Source organism: Dendrobium catenatum, unplaced genomic scaffold (assembly GCF_001605985.2).
Source record: "Dendrobium catenatum unplaced genomic scaffold, ASM160598v2 fragScaff_scaffold_725, whole genome shotgun sequence".
NCBI classification, from domain to species: domain Eukaryota; kingdom Viridiplantae; phylum Streptophyta; class Magnoliopsida; order Asparagales; family Orchidaceae; genus Dendrobium; species Dendrobium catenatum.
In genome coordinates, this window is record NW_021319187.1 from 280981 (window position 1) to 297827 (window position 16847).

A 16847-nucleotide genomic window follows, 5' to 3' on the forward strand; every position below is an offset into this window, starting at 1 on the left:
GTGGCGCATTTTTATTGGGATTTGGATTCCGCACAGGATAATTTTTCATAGATTTCATCAATTTGCATGAATTTAAAATAGATTTGATATGTCACAAAAAATTATCTTGATTTAGCATGAATCTTTAGACATTAATTAGAAACTTCCTAAATTAAATTTGGGACAATCTAAAAAAATTTCATTAAACTTATAATTAAAATGAACAACTTGACGAAACGAGCCCAACGACACTAAAATTAGTCCAATCCGAGCCCAAAATGGATCAAAATCAAACAACTAAAACATATTTAAAAGCTTCAAAGCATTAATTGGATAATAAAATAATATTCAAATATGGCATGCTTATAATCGAATTGAGCGGCACGACGAGACGAATCAAACAAGCCCAATAGCGCTTAATTTTAACATCATTATGGCACTTAAATGCTTGACAAACGCTTCATGATCGAGGGAAGCAACATGGGTTGTCCGATGGAACATTCTAAATTTGTCCCAAATCATTTTTATATTTACAGGACATGTCACTCTTAAAATATATAAATAAAACTCTTTTTTCTACATTAAATAGATGAGACTTTTATAGAAGGCTAAAACATTAGCTATGGATTTAAGATAGTTTTGAGACTTGAAGAATCAAGGAGCTCCACCCCGATATCATAGCCGATGAACCCTCGCAACTCGACCACCATTGCTCAACCTTCTCCCCACCATCGTCGTCAAACTTATGTCCAGCTGTCACTGTCGGCTCTTCGGCCAACTTCCGTCGCTTGCCGACTACGATTCTTTAGACCACCGTCGCCCGCTAATTACTGTCCATCCACCACCGTCATTGGCTTATGGTCCCTCCGACCTTTGTCTTTTGCGTCTATGGTCCCTCTAACCATTGTTGCATGCTTTTGATTATTTCGACCTCCATCGACTGTTGACTATGGTCTCTGCAATCATTGTCACTTGATAATGACCATTACAAGCTTCAGCGTCCATTGTTTATGGTCCCTCCAATCATTATCGTCTGACTGTGGTCCTTCCAACCTCCATCGCCCACCATCTACGGTCCCTCCCACGACTGTTGTCTAACTATGGTCCTTTCGACCTCCATCGCCCGCCATTGACAGTCTTCCAACCACTGTTGCCTAACTATGGTCCTTTCAACCTTCGTCACTTGTGGTCTACAGTCCCCCAATTTCCGTCACCTAACTACAATCCTACTGACCTTTGTCGCCCTCCGACTATAGTCCATCCAATCACTATCTCCAGATTACGATCTTTTCGACCTCCATCACATACTACGATCATTATGACCTCCGTCGCCCACTAATTACGATATTTCCAACCTCGATCTATCGCCTAAATACAATCCTACCAACCAAATGAACATGTCAATAATCTCTTGAGGATAACTCTCATATCATTTGATTCTTCCCTATATAGTATATATTTGCTACATTGAGCTAACACCTTCCCTCAGGGAAGGACATTATTTTTTGATTAACAACCAACACTAGTGGAATCATTTCAACTGGACAAGGTCCCGTAGTTTTACCCTCTATTTAGGGTTTTCCACAAAAAATTTTGGTTTCTTATGGTTGCTACAACCCTCTCTCTCTTACATGTATGTGAGTTGAATCTTCGTACAAAGCTATGGCGCTAAACTCTATATCTCTCTACCGCCGGTAATATTCGGGCACGCAACAAGATCAAAAGATAAATTTTTGAGGTATTTCAAACTTAGATCTAATAAGAATTTGTTTCTTAATAGGACAAAAATAGAGAAAAAGAATTCATGTAGCTAACCCCAAGTAGTGGGATAAAGACTTGATATTGTTTTTCTTGTTGTGAGGTATTTCAAACTATTCATAAAATTATTTTGCATAGGTTCTACTTTATATCAAATATCTTGCAAAACATTTTTGTTTTCATTTTACATTGCATCCTTAATATTCAAATCAAATAGCTTTAAAAGATTTTTTTTTTCTTCAAAATTCTTTCACATGCTATACCTCTATAAATATTGTTGTGGAGTAAGAATTTTTTTTTGTCTTTACACAAAGATCTGTACACATACATATAAGACAACCTCGCAAGTGACACAATAAATTTTATGTGAAAAACTCATGAAGAGAAAAATCTTAGAACCTAAACTAATTGAAGTAATCTTTTAAATAGGTGAATATTACAAAAGTCTATACTTCCTCTTAATTATAGAAGATGCAATTATCAAGTATGTATTGCTAACTCTTCTATGAGTGTAGTGAAAAGTATTGGAGTAGTGAGAGATGATATTAATGAATGTTAGTTGTGGTTGATAAAAGAAGGCGAGAGAGATGACAATCATTGATGTCGGTTGATGGTGAGCCTCAACAAATGCGAAGTTAATTTCCAAAAGGCAACAACGTAACAATCCAAAGACAAAAGTCTAGAAAAGACAATCGGGTGATGATGATCGAGTGGTGATAGTTGTCGATGATGAAATCATAATGTTCATTTTGACTATAAGCATGCAATATTTGAAGCTTGAATGATCTATTAAACAATGTCTTAATGTTTCTTGCAATGTTGGAGTAATTGATTTAGGTCACTTCAAATTCAATTCAAGACACGTTTGATGTCAATTAATTCATCTCATCAAAAATTTCATTTTGATTATAAATTTGTTGAAAATAGAGTTTGAATAGTCATTAAGAGGATAATACAAAATTTAAATCATGTACTTTTATCAATATCCACCCTAGCTAGTTGAAAATTTTTATAGTGATGTAGCAAAAATGTTGTCATATATTATTTAAAACATACGACACTCAAATTTTCAAACAATTTTGATGCTCCATTGCGGAAGGTTCTTTAGTTTGTACTCTAAAGCTAGATTCTTCATTTTATGATTGCTCTTTATGTAGTTCTATTTTGGGCAACTTATATTATTATATTTCTCTATCAAAAAAATTTAAAAAATATTTACTTAATTATTATTTTGCCATTTTATTCAAATAATATTAATTTTTGTCATTTGTTTACCTTATAATAAAAAAATATATATAAAAGCTGGCCCAAATAAAACCTAAATATAAAATAATTAGCACTTTAATCAATTGATCCAAACTGAATAATCACCATTAGTTATGTCATTCTAGCAACTTGTGCTTAGCTTTGCAAAAGGTAAAACCTTCACTTTCTTACTCTGGTACATGATGTGCCTATTGTATTGTAAAATTTTTTTTTTATCATTTTTCGCTCTACCAATAATATTTTTTGTTTGTTCGAAGTACCATTTTTTCATATTGAGATTTTATTAGAAATAGTTTTCTTATAATATTATTGTGTAAAGCTACTTTTAAAAATATTTTGTTGAAGTTGTTGTAGAAAACAAATTTTTAGCACAAAAGAAAATTTATAAGTGATAAGAAGTTATCACAAATGGGACAACTTTTTTATCATTTTTTAAAATAGTTGTAGAGAAATTAACTTTTTAAAGCTATTATAGAAAACAACTTTCTAGTTTTTTTTTTCTTTTTTTGAAATTAATGAAAAAATAGTGACCATATAAGAATTAATTTTGCAGTTTAAAAAGCAAAATAGTAAAAAAAGCAGTCCCTATCTAAACCTTGATGTTTGAAAAGTTGTTAGCAACATAAGATGTTCACTTATCATGTGAAAAAGGCTAAAATTTCATGCCTTCATTTTAAAGAGCCACCAATACTCTAAACTTTATTAAATTAAGACAAAATCTATAGTATTACATATACTAATAACTTTTTTTTCATTCTTTACCTCACATAGCGCCAACAATGGAGAGATTATTATGTGCGGAGTCTGGACACAGAGAACCGTTCGGTCTTATGACTGTGAACAGTAAAAGTGCAAGAGTGACAGTAAAAGTGTAGTGGCGAACAATAACTGTGATTTTACTGTTCATAGTCATAAAATCGAACAATTCTCTATGGTCGTATATAGCACATAATAATCTATCCCAATAATATGACATATAAAATGCATGGTGGATCACAACAATGAAGCATGAGTTACACCAAATCCAAACAATCATGCTTGAATTACAACATAAATTGGGTATTCATGGTAGAAAACCTCAATTTATGCACTCTCAACATGGCAAGTCCTACTTAAATTGTAGTATGTCTAACCTACACATCTAGACCATCTAGATGATAAGGATATGTTGAAACTCAGCCACCACTTGCATATTTTGTATTAATTAGGTTTATCAGTCATACAACTATATGCCCAAAAATATGAGAGCTCGATTGGTAGGATCTATTCAATCAAATCTGTTCTACTCCAAAATCACATGGAATCTCACTTGAATCTCCCTGCAAAACAGTATGAATATTGCAACTAGTTGGTTGATTTAGCTGCTAAGGGTATGCCACATCTCAATGCCTATAAACAATTTATCCTTGTACCTCCAAAGGAGACCAAAAGAGAGACATTTTATATCCAAAATTATTATGTTTATAGCACATATGTATGTTATAAATTCTAAACTTATTCTAATTTAATCAACAAAAATTAAAATTGACAATCATTGACTCAAAGGCAGCTCACTTTAAATAAGTTTGATTCATCTTGAAATTAACACTTAATGCATATGTAACATCAATACATTTGAATGATATGAATTTTTAAATTTTTCCCGAAATTTGCCTCTTGGAGCACTACGGTGTTGTGCTTTCGGGTGTAGCGTCGCTGAGAAGTGCCCCAAAAAGTGGTGCATTAGCGCTATAACTCTCGGCGCAGGCAACGGCGGAATTGTTCGACGAAAATCTTGCGGCGACATTTCCGGCGCAACATACGCCGTAACGTTACCGACGCTGGTTCCGCCGGCCAATCCGACGGTATAGTAATGTTTGAACTAATTCCGTCGCACGTTACGACGGAACATTTCCGGCGTACGTTACCGGCGGACATTGCGCCGGCGTATTTAAACTCAACGAAATATGACCGACGTAGCTTGCGTCGGAAATGATACCGACGTCACCGGCGTCGAAACCGTCGGAAATTCCGCCGGTAAAGAACGATACAACGAATTGTATCGTGCGTATCGACGTCTTCCTTCCGTCGGTAACTACCGGCGCATCTTCCGTCGTCAGTTCCGCCGCCGATTTTGCGCCGCAAACAAAGCCGTGGGTTGTCTACGGCGAACTTGCGGCGTTTTATCCGCCGGTACTTACCGGCGGACAATCCGACAGAAACTTACCGTCGCATATGGCGCCGGAATTTATCGGTTGCAAGTCGTCGGCACCAACCCGATGTTTTACGCCGGTAATCCGTCGGTACGTGCGCCGGAACGTTTTCCGGCGTATTATATTCGTCGGGAAAAATTTATCGACGCGACCGAAACCGGCGTATGAATTTCCGCCGAAACGTGCGCCAGAAACCTAAGGTTCCGTCGGATTATCTATGTGTTCCGGCGGATTTAGTCCTCCGGTAATAACGGGTTTTCCTGTAGTGTGTGCATTATCATAAGAATTGTATGGCTTGTATTTCTTGTTGTATAACATTACCATATTTCTACTCATGGCATTCAAAGGTCATTGTTTGTCCATATGGTATTCGTGAATGCTTGATATAAAAAAATATGAAGATGCTTTGCATGTGGATGACTTCTAATTTCATGCATTTCTTTTTGCATGTTGACACTTGCATTTTTTATGGTTTGATAAGTCGGGTCTCTATCTCATAGTGGATTTCTTTATTTGGTTATAAATATTTTAGCTTACCTTAGACTTTTATATATATTCTTGGAAAAGATTTTGATTCAACAAATTTGATTTGAAGCTCTCAATCACTTTAAAGACTCAGAAGTGCTCACTCAAGCTTATCAATAATTTCTTTACATGGCTCAAACTTAAGTGCATTCTTCTTCCTCTCCATTATATTGGAAATTCTGCAATTCTTCTTTCTCCTCCTTAGCCCTATAATGTCCCATCATAATAGTACATTGAGATCTTAATAAACTTTAGTCAACAATATAATGGGCGTAGGTCATTTGACAAAACCACTCTAAAAATTCCTTATATATTATTATTATAACATATAAACACTGCGCTTTTACTATTATAAATTACGGAGTACAAACGACTTATAAACTTAAAAAAACAAGCGGTTGACCCCTGCCAAGGGGTGCTGCCCCTCGGACCCTTACCAGGGGGCGCTGCCCCTCGGACCCCCGACATACTAAGTGTACAGAAAAAAACTATTATTCCTCATTTATTCATTGGCTTTTCCTCCAAATCAGTATTCATCTTCATCGACTTTTCCTCCTCTGACCCAATCCTCATCTTCATCTACTTTTTCTCCTCCGAATTAGCCTTCATTTTCATTGGCTTTTCCTCTTCTCTTATTTCTCAGTAGCTATGAAAAGTTTATTGATCTAAATTCTTAAAAAAATAGAACTTTTGCGGTTTTTCATTTAAAAAAAGAGCGCCAATCTTAAACCCTAATTTTGAATAGGAAATTTTTGGACCGGGTTTGTCGGGTTGGCAAGGAAAAAACTAAATGCGAAATAGAATTATTATCCACGTGCACAATTCAGGTGTCACAATTTTATCAGAGTCCAGACACAGAGCTATGTCTGAACACCGCACAGAATAATTTCTCCTTGAATTGAGCTATACTTGTTGAACTATGTATTATTCTATTAAATGTAAATTGAATATGTATCTATTCTATTATTATAGTTAATTATATGATAATATTGTTTTTTTATCACCACATATAATGTGCATTTTTATCATATATTTTTGGCTATGGTGTTAGTTTATCTATTAATGTGGCATAAATTATTATATGTTATACTTTATCATTGCATTCAGTTATCAAACATTATAAACTTTATTAATAATCTTATGTTTGTTTAGTTGCATTATTTTATAGTATACTTCATGTCAAACTTGAAATTCTATGAATTATTATAGAGTATATAGTATTATATACATTATCATCAAGGTGTATGACATGTATTTCACTTAGTATGACTAAAATAATAATATTATACTTGTAGAATTTAGGATGATTGTATGTCCATATGGACCTTGGATGTATGATGTGTGAAATACATAAATGCCTTGCTTGTGAATTCATTTTATTGAGATATTTAGAAGTTGTTTGGTTTGCTGAAAAAATAATATAGTGTAAAAGGAATACTTAGGAGTTGTTCGAAAAAATGTAAAGTGTGACTATTTTTTTGTTATAAATAATGAATGTAGAGTAAAGTCTTAAAAGGTGATAGCGGCAGCCCGGAGTAGTTGGCTGCGATAGTGGTTGTCGCCAGTGGTGGCAGTCGACGACCAGCAGGTGGTAGGCGGCAGCGGCCAACTCCTGGTGGTGGTTAAGCAAGTTTGTGGTGTAAATGATTTTCACTCAAAATTAGAGGAGTTTGATTTATACTCAAAATCAAAAGGAGTTTAATTTATACTCAAAATGATCTAGTTTACTTTACATATATTTATTATACTTTACTTTGCATCATTTTGTATTCCGACCAAAATTCAACTTTGTAAAGTCCCTATATTTGAAATATTTATACCCTAAAATAATCCAACCAAAAGTCTCTTAGTTCAATTATAAATTTGTTGAAATCAAAATATAAATGCATTTGAATAAAAATATTTAAAAAATTATTCAATATTATCCCTAAATTTTTGAAGAATCAAATTCAATTTTTTGACGTCTGAAGGCTTTTTCACCTGTTTTCTCCAACAAATTCCCCAACAAAATATAAGACCCTCCCTTTTTCAACCCGGATTGCCGAAACGTTGAGGAAAAACTTGCTCGCAAAATTCACATGAAAGAGAAAATGTTATTTGATCTGCATTTCGGTCGATCCAAATGGCGTTGAAATTGCATTGAAATGGATCTCTTCTGTTAATTCGGGTTTCTATCAGTTAGATGCCAATGCAGATTCAATGGGATTTTCTCGAGCTTGAGAATTGGTAAGCGGGATTTTTTTTTCCCGGGCGGTGCAGCTCTGAGCGTCTTAGCGACCAAATCCAAACACGGAACAGCTTTTAATTCCCAGCTTAGTGGGGCCACTCCTTCGGCTCCAACCCACGTTGATCTCTGATCCGCCCATCCTCTTCTCTGCCGATCTAGCTAGGGCTAACAGAGCAAGGCCCGAAAAATTCAAAGAGAAGGTTGAGGCCGGTACTGCCGTAGTGGCGCCGGTGGCGGAGAGAAGCTGGAGCCGGAGATCTAATAACTTTGCCGAGCGTTCTCTGCCTCCGTAGTTTTTCTATTATTGTTTTGCTTCTTCGCCTTTCTGGTTATCTTCAGTGATACACCGTGAGTTTGTGGAAAAGTATCTAGGGGACAGTGAGAAGGGTAAGGGGAGATAATGATGAGGGAGGTGGTACTGCACGTGTACGACGTGACGAACAGCGGATCAGAGAAGACGAACAATACGATCCTGCAGATCAACAGGATCTTCAAAGATCGCATCGGCCTCGGCGGCATCTTCCACAGCGCCATTCAGGCACACCATCCAAACCTCTAACCCTATAATTTAACCCCTGTCGTTTGCGTTGTCTGAAAATATGTAGAAGTTTTTGCCCTAGCGTTTTTATGATCCCAACTGGATATGGTTTAACCGCTTTTATTCTTCGAATCGCTGCTTCCATTTCTATTTGTGTTTTCTTTTGTTTGAATGGTTGATGGATCTTGCGCGGGGAATGAAAACGTAGCTCATTCTGTGGTATTTGTTGAAGAATCTAGGGCAAGCAAGTTCTCCATGCTCTAGTTCTTCGACCTTAACTTTGTAAATTTGCAACTGAGTTTGTGCATAGGAGTGTTTTGCTTAGAGGAGCAGTGATTTTAGGAACGCTAATTCTTGTATCAATGGCATACTTTTTGCCGAAGATTTCTGAAGCTTTTTTAAGAAATAAGTAAACATATATGATATTTTAATCAGTTTCAAGGAGCTCTTGTTTTAGACTCCGTCCTCCTATTCTCCACAGAATTTTGCACGAGCAATGATTCTCACTTAAATAAGCCTGTAAATAAGAGAGCTTGGGCATTTTTTTAATGAGTAGGTCTGTAAATAAATTGAAAGCATCCCTAGGTGGCTCACATTTCCTTGTGGTTGTAGTACTAATAGTCCATTTTACTTTACTTACTTGTGCACTTCAGTTTGAATAAGATCAGGGCAATCTCTAATTTTGACTGCAGTTTTGATATCAATTTCATTCCCATCATGTTCGATTATGTTTTTATTTCTTGTTTTTATTTTCAAAAACAACTTCTTATATTAGAAAAAACATGTTTGATTAATGATTTCTATTTTTTTTTGGCAAACAAATGAATGTGTTTTAAAAAAAATTTGAAGTTCCATATAAGGTGTTTTTATCTGTTTTGGATGTCAATTGGATGAACCCTTGTTGATGGTCACCTTGTTATTTTTTTTCTTTCTTATCCTCTCGAAATCACCTTTGAATTGCTCAATATTTTTTCTTGATTTCACCCTTAATGTTGATACAGAATTAAAAGGAGCATAGAAAGAGATCTTTTGAGAGAAAGAGATAGATTGTTTGGTTTAGAGGGGAATTCCAAGTAGAAGGTACGACAATTTTGGATGAATTACAATTTTGAATGTAGGAGAAGAAAACATAGGGAGGAAAGAGGGGAGATAATAATGGAGAGGGAATATTTCTAAATTTTGTTCATAATTGGTTAATTCAATTACAAGCAATAAGGCCCTTATTTATAAATTTAGAGTTGCATTTTAAAGTTAAATGTTAAAAAACTTAAATATAGGCGTGTCTAATAAATATTATGATTGAATTTGAAATAAAGGTAATATTAAAAGTTGATTGCATTAAAATTGATATGACATTCATAAAATAACCTAAAATATTAGATAAATCTAGAATAATTTTGATGTCTTGTATTGCATCATGATATAACTTTTGGTTCTATTTCATGTTTTTTCTGATTCACTATGTGCTTGCAATGGTGTGTTCTTGATTTAGTTATGATTTTGGTTTTGACAATGGTGGTGATTCAAAGAGGTTTGCATTTTAATTTATTGTCATAATGCCCTTTAATTTTGTAGGTTTATGGAGATGAAGAATGGTCGTTTGGCTTCTGTGAAAATGGTCCTGGAGTTTTTAATTGCCCTTCTGGTAAAAACCCAATGTATACCTATCGCGAGAGGATTGTCCTTGGAGAGACTAATTGTTCATTGTTAAAAGTAAAACAAATATTGAGGGAACTTAGTCGAGAATGGCCCGGTGACTCTTATGATCTTCTATCAAGAAATTGCAACCATTTTTGTGATGTATTCTGTGAAAGACTTGATGTGCCAAAATTGCCAGGTAACATAGGCTCTAACTTTAAGGAATAGAAGTTTCTTATTATATGATTTACCACTGCCTAATACACTTTGTTACTTTATTGTTGTTTGGTTATCTATATTTATTCTTTATTAATTTGCATATTGTTTCAACAAGCTCATTTTTGTATATTAGCCTTCTAAATTAATATTTTTGTGGAAGGGTTTCAACTTTGATTGACACTTCATGTTATTGGTTATTGGGTATAATTCAGGTCATTCTAAATTAGATTTGTATCTTCTATAAATTATCTTTAGAACTTAAATCATTATTTAAGATTTTGGTATTTTTCTAAGCAGATGTAGGAATCAGTATCATGCTCTCTTATAGTATCATGCATCAATAGCATACTTTTCCTTTGATTATTCCTTGCCTTTTACCTGCAGAACGGATTAAATAGTTTTTGATGCCCATAAATCATTCTTCCTTCCATGCTTCCACATAGGCTTTGGAAAGGGTTTGGTGCACATTACTTGTTAATTTACTCTCTTGTTCGTTGGACAAGTTTTTAAGTGGACATTAGTTCCAATATGCGGACACTTTTTATTATTATCAAACGATGATGTTGTACTTCTTGAATATGTTATTAGATCTGGCACAATAGATGAATTTAGGACAACTAGAAGAGACCAAGAAGCGGCGATGCTTAAAGCAAAGGAAAAATGAGGATGATGGAATCAACTAGTGCTATTCAGCTACCTCAACCAGTTCAATAGTTTTAAGAGAACATATTTTAGTTAAATGGAATAGGCATTCATTTATAGACACTCGGTATCCATCTAGATGTGATATGGATTCATGAATCCTCTATAGCTCCCTCCACTAATTGGTAGATTTCGTAAATCTTTCTCATCTTTATTTCTCCCTAATCCTCTACTTTAAAAGAACTCATCCTCAAGCAATTTCAATTACTAAATTTCTGAGCAATGGGGTGCAATAAAATATTGATTCGCGTTATAGAATCCATGGAGTGTAATTTTAGTAGTAATAGATCAAGTGGTACGATTATGACATTTGGTGATCAAGTTATCAAAGAGTACATGTTTTATATATGTCGGGTCTATTGTTCAAAGCAATGGTGAAATAGATGGGAATGCTATTAGTAGAATTCAAGTATGGATGGTTGAAGTGGAGGAATGCAATGAGTTTTGTTGTGTGATAGAAAATTATCCCTCAAATTTAACGTAAAATTTTTATATGATGGTGTTGAGACCTACAATACTTTATGGCGCAAAATGTTGGCCATTAAAAGGGAATTAAGTTAAGTGCTGTAGAGATGAGGATGCTTAGGTTGTTGAGTGGCTTTGCACTTAGAGAGCGCGGAACTGGTATATACGTGAAAAGGTTGGTGTTGCTCCAATAGTAGATAAGATTAGAGAGTCACCTTAGATGGTTGATTACATAAAGTGTCGGCCTTTCGATGACCCTGTTAGCTGAGCAGATTTATTAGATCCAACCTATGTTAATAAATGTAGAGGTAAACCTAAAAAGATTAGGTTAGAATGTATTAAAAATAATATTTTTTATTAGATTTAAATCAGAAGTTGACTTTTAATATGTCACAATAGAGAAAAATGATTCATATAGTCAACCCAACATAATGATATAAAGGCTTATTGTTGTTGTATTCACTTTATAGGATTAATTGACATAAAACAATGCTTGAGCTAATTTATTGAGCTTTGAAATACTGCCAAGAAATTGTTTATATGTAGTGTCATCATTTTAGTAATTTTTTTTCTCATAGCTAGTTAGATTAATTCTCAAAAATGATTATATTATTTGGTTTGCATGTGTTTAATGCATTTTTGAGCAGGTTTATTATACTTTACTTTATATCATTTTGGTGAAAGAAATTAATTATTTGGTTCTTTTATCAAATTCTGTCTCATCTCTAATTTCTTGCCAATTATGACCAAAAAATCCCATCCCCTTCTTAAATTTGATTTAAAAGGTTTATTCAAATTTCTCCCATGCTCAAAGCATTAACTAAAGAGAAAATGACCAAAATGATTCTTCAACTTTTTGTGAGGGGCCAAAATAGTCTCTAGCTCTTTTGAGGGACCAATTTGATCTCTCAATTCTTTAAAATAGGACATTTTTGGTTATAATATCTAATGTTGGAATTAATGATGTTAAATGTAAGGGTATTTTGTTCATTTTTAATTAATATTTATTAAATATAATTTTCAAGATAATTATGTTTTTCTAAAATTTTTTATTACATGTTTCTTTAATAAAAAAATAATTTTAGTTTATGCTCCTTTTCTTATAAACTAAATGTAAAATGGGCCTATATGTTAACTTCTAGTAAGATTATAGGTACTCTTCAATGTGAAGATCCTAACATATATTATAGGTTAGATAATGATTAATAAAAATCCTAATTTAATTTAGTTAGTTTATGTGAAGCTCTATCACTATTTCTTTTCTTCTCTTCTCTTATTGATGCATCATGATTCTAGTGTATGAATTCTCAACCTGGATGTGGGTTTAGTTTCTGCTTTCCTTTATTTCTTGTAGTTCATCACATGCAACACAAATAGAATGGGCTTGAATCCTTACTTTAGAAACCGGAATAACCTACTTTGCTTGCTATTTTCCTAGTTTCCTCACATATATTTTGTACTATAATTATTTCTAATATCATAATTATATTTTGTCTTGGTGCAAACCCCACTTCCTGTTTCGAGCAAACTTATAAAAACAACTTAATCGATGCAGCCAAGTGCTATTTTTGATAATCATAGAAAATTCTCCACATTATTACGGGTTTAGCCCTACCTTCACTTCATTGCTGCTTTAGTTCACTCCATCACGTTCACTACCTCAAATTGTTTATCACTCTTTACTATTTCTTAGACTTTTTTAGATTGGTGTTGTGATTTCATGTTAAATTTTGAAAACAATGCTACTTGTCGAATTAAAAAAGTGCTTCCAAATGCTTTTGTGTATCCAATATTATGTTGCCTTCGATAAGCCATTACTACATACTATTACTGACATGGTAAGATGTATTGCTTTCATTTTAAAACCATAATAATCATCATCTTCTTAACCTAACAATCTGGGATTGGCTAATTTGGTGATATATTGTGTGTTAACTTTATTTATGTTTTTTTTTACAAAACTTTTACCATACTACCTTTAGTTTATCTATTTTTCTTTCTAATAATCTCTATTAATTTATTTACTTTTTTTTTGGTGCATCTTCTAAATATTACTGTAAACGGCCAAACTATTTAAATCTATTTTTCTCTACCTTTTTTTGATATATGTTATTTTCATTGTTCCTTAAGTATAAATTTTTTTTATTGTGTTCTTTTCTTTCTAGTTTTAGCATATGCCACTCAAAATTGCAATGACATCACTCATATCCAACAAAACATAGTATCATTAGAATTGACCTTTAACTGTATGCATGTTCTTGTAATATATAATACTTTTGAGGCACTTCTTCTTAACCGCTTAAGGGCTATTGGTTTGTTAAAAAATGAATGCAAAGTAAAAGGAATGCTGTGTAAAATGAAATTTGGGTGTTTGGTTTGATGCAGAAGGAATGCAATATAAAGTTTTAGTTAATTACTTTTTCACTATCTAGTTGGTTTTTAATGTATTCTAAATTCACCCAGTTTTGACTGAATTCCTTTTTATCGCAAGCCAATTGAGTTGTCGCTGCCCGCGCCCACCTCATGGTGGGTGGCTGGCACCTAGCACTGGTCGCCTGTCATCGCCCATTGCTCATCTCTAGCCGATCGGTCGTCGATTGCTGCCATAAGTCACCAGTGCTCATCACTAGGTGCTAGCCACTGATTCTTTCCATTACCGCACGCTGCCAGCCATCGATCACCAGTCACTGCAAAGCCCTACATGGGGTCCTGGTTGGGTACCCATGCTTTACTCGGATGGGCTTCGCCCACCCACGCCCACCCATGGTGACTTTCGGGATGTCATACCCACCTATACCCACCCACTTTCCATACTTTTGAACGCAATCTGCCACGGACTAATGGCCTTGAGGCTTGTTTCCCTTTGCTATGATTGCAAACTTTCAAGCCACATATCATAATTTACCGTAGTCGCAGCGTGGTTAAGTGTTGCACACTACGTAGCGAGGATTGCAATAATATAAGATATACGGTGATTAGCAATGCAAATCAATTTATCCCCCGATGTTGATTACCCACCTATACCCACCCACAAGGCCATGAGCGTACCTATACCCACCCACCTATACCCATTGGGTATGGGTGGGTACATGGGTGGGTGTGAGTATGGGTACCCAATGCAGGACTCTTGTCCACTGCCACCAATCGCTGGCCGTCATTGCCGCTGCCGGCCACCATCATAATTTTACTTTACATTACATTCATTTTACTTTAAACAAAATAAAAATAAACTTTTGAATTCCTTTTACACTCATCCAATCAAATTCAAACATTTCAAATACATTACATTCCTTTTACACTATAATTCTTTTTCTTTGCATTCTTTTTTTAACAAACAAAACAACCCCTTAACTTTAACTTATAACTTATGCTGTTCTCCATATCTTTATATCTTGTTATTTGATTTCCAAGATATTTGAATTTTTTAAGTTTAGATGTCAGTTAATCATTCTATTACACTGACTAATAATTGTCAATCTCATATCTACTATAATCACATTTCATTTTCTTACTCCTTGGTGCCAACCTCTTTATGCTTTAAACTTCTTCTGCATTATTGTTCTTATTTTTTAGCTCTAGGAGATGCTGTTAGACCGGTCCAGCCGGTCCGCACAGGACCGGCAAGTCACAAAGAGCGACAGATCTCCGCCTCCTGCGGAGATCGATCGGCCTGACCAGCCTGTTAGATCATTTTAGGAAGCATTTTTTTAGCGTTTTGAGAGGGAAATTTGAACGTAGGGACTGTTTAGGGAATTCCTTTTGAATTGTATGCATTAAATAGTAGATTTTCCTAGGGTTTGATCATCTTGAATTTGGCTGAAATTTGAGATCTCTTAGATTTAGATTTTCTTTGGGCTCTAGCGGCGTCTAGAGATTTGGGAGAGATCGATCCTCCTCTCGAATTGAGGATCAATTGTATCTTTGCTGTTTTATTCATCTACTAGTGAAATACAAGAGTTTTCCTTCGTTTTTTCTCAGATTTATCGTGTAAAACTCATGTTTTTCTCTGTTTTTGGGCTGTTTTCTACTGTGGACAGCAATAAATTTGCTGCAGTTTACTGATTTTGGCTAGGAACATCTACTATGTTGAATTAAATCTCTATCATCTTATAGATTCTTTTAACCTCTTTCATACAGGTTGGTGTCATCAAGCAAGGCTATGGCGTACAATTTTGAATAGACCACACATCCTTCGAGGATCCTTTTAAACTTTTAAGCATAAGTTAGAAGACAAATACCTTAAGCAAACATGAATAAAATTTACTCAGTACGAATAAATACACTGGAATATTTAAGTCATATAACAACAAAACAATAATCCACTACTAAGTCAAAGTAGATATCAGACAACAGTACAAACATCAGGTACATCACAATCGCTAAAAAAGACAAACAAATACAGACAACAAGAACTAGAAAACCTACTTAACATCTACTATCTCATCATCTACATCAAGATCAAGGACCTTCCGCAGATCACTCTCTACCTCATCACTATCACAGCCTGAAGGAAAGTAATCTGAAGCCTGGCTAGGGGTCACCTCTTCGGCTGAAACTCCGGTCTTTCGCTGCATCAGACGAACCCCCTTAAAGAAGCCTCTAATAAATTCATCTTCAGTACACTGCTGCTCCAAACCCTTCACTTCTATGTCATAGATGTGATCTCGGGCCTCCTCAACGTGATCCTGAACGATAGTCTTGAAAGCTATGGACTTCTTAAAGTCTTCAATAACTCTTGAAGGTTCTAGGCTAGACAAGACAGCCTCCTTCTCAGCTATAATGGCCTGGGACTTCTTATCCTTCGTCTCCAGCGACGCAATCTTCTCCTCTGAAACTTTCTGCTCCCTCAAAAGTCTGGTGATCGTCGCGTGAGCCTCCTCAAGATCTATCTGGTGCCGATCTGCCTGCTGATTCCGGAGAGTTACAGAGCGCATTGAGTTAGCCAGCTCAGTCCTGCACTCGCTCAACTCATCTTCAAGCATCTTCACCTCCTTAACCTTCTGATCATATTTTCGTTTGAACTCTCCCTGGAGGTACTTGATCTTAACAAACTCAGTGTTCCAGTCATTAACTGCGATCACAGCACGTGACAGCTGAAAATAGAAAGAAAAGTTCATTAGAAGTCACCTCAGAAGCAAATGAAATAAAAATATTAGGAGATGCTACTCACCAAATTACTGGTCTTGTTATGTCCGAGGCATTGATGATTCATGACATCATCAGGGATATGCAGCTTGGCTGGGGAAGAGTCAGGTAAGGTCTTGTCAGTGTTCGTTTCTTCCAACCTCTTCTTCTTCGAAACCTGGGGGTCTTCGCCTCTTGCCGGTCGTTTGGGAGC

The 16847-nt window shown here is 35.1% G+C and overlaps 1 protein-coding gene across 1 annotated transcript in view; it reads left to right on the forward strand.

The window, feature by feature from the left end:
- Positions 1-7776: 7776 nt before the first annotated feature.
- Positions 7777-16847, forward strand: part of LOC110097012 (deubiquitinase DESI2) — a 16558-nt gene continuing 7487 nt past the window's right edge. Inside the window, exons 1-2 of the mRNA XM_020823216.2 lie at positions 7777-8485; positions 10061-10322. Coding sequence (XP_020678875.1) covers positions 8348-8485; positions 10061-10322 — 400 coding nt within the window. The 5' untranslated portion in view covers positions 7777-8347. The remainder of the gene's footprint in view (positions 8486-10060; positions 10323-16847) is intronic.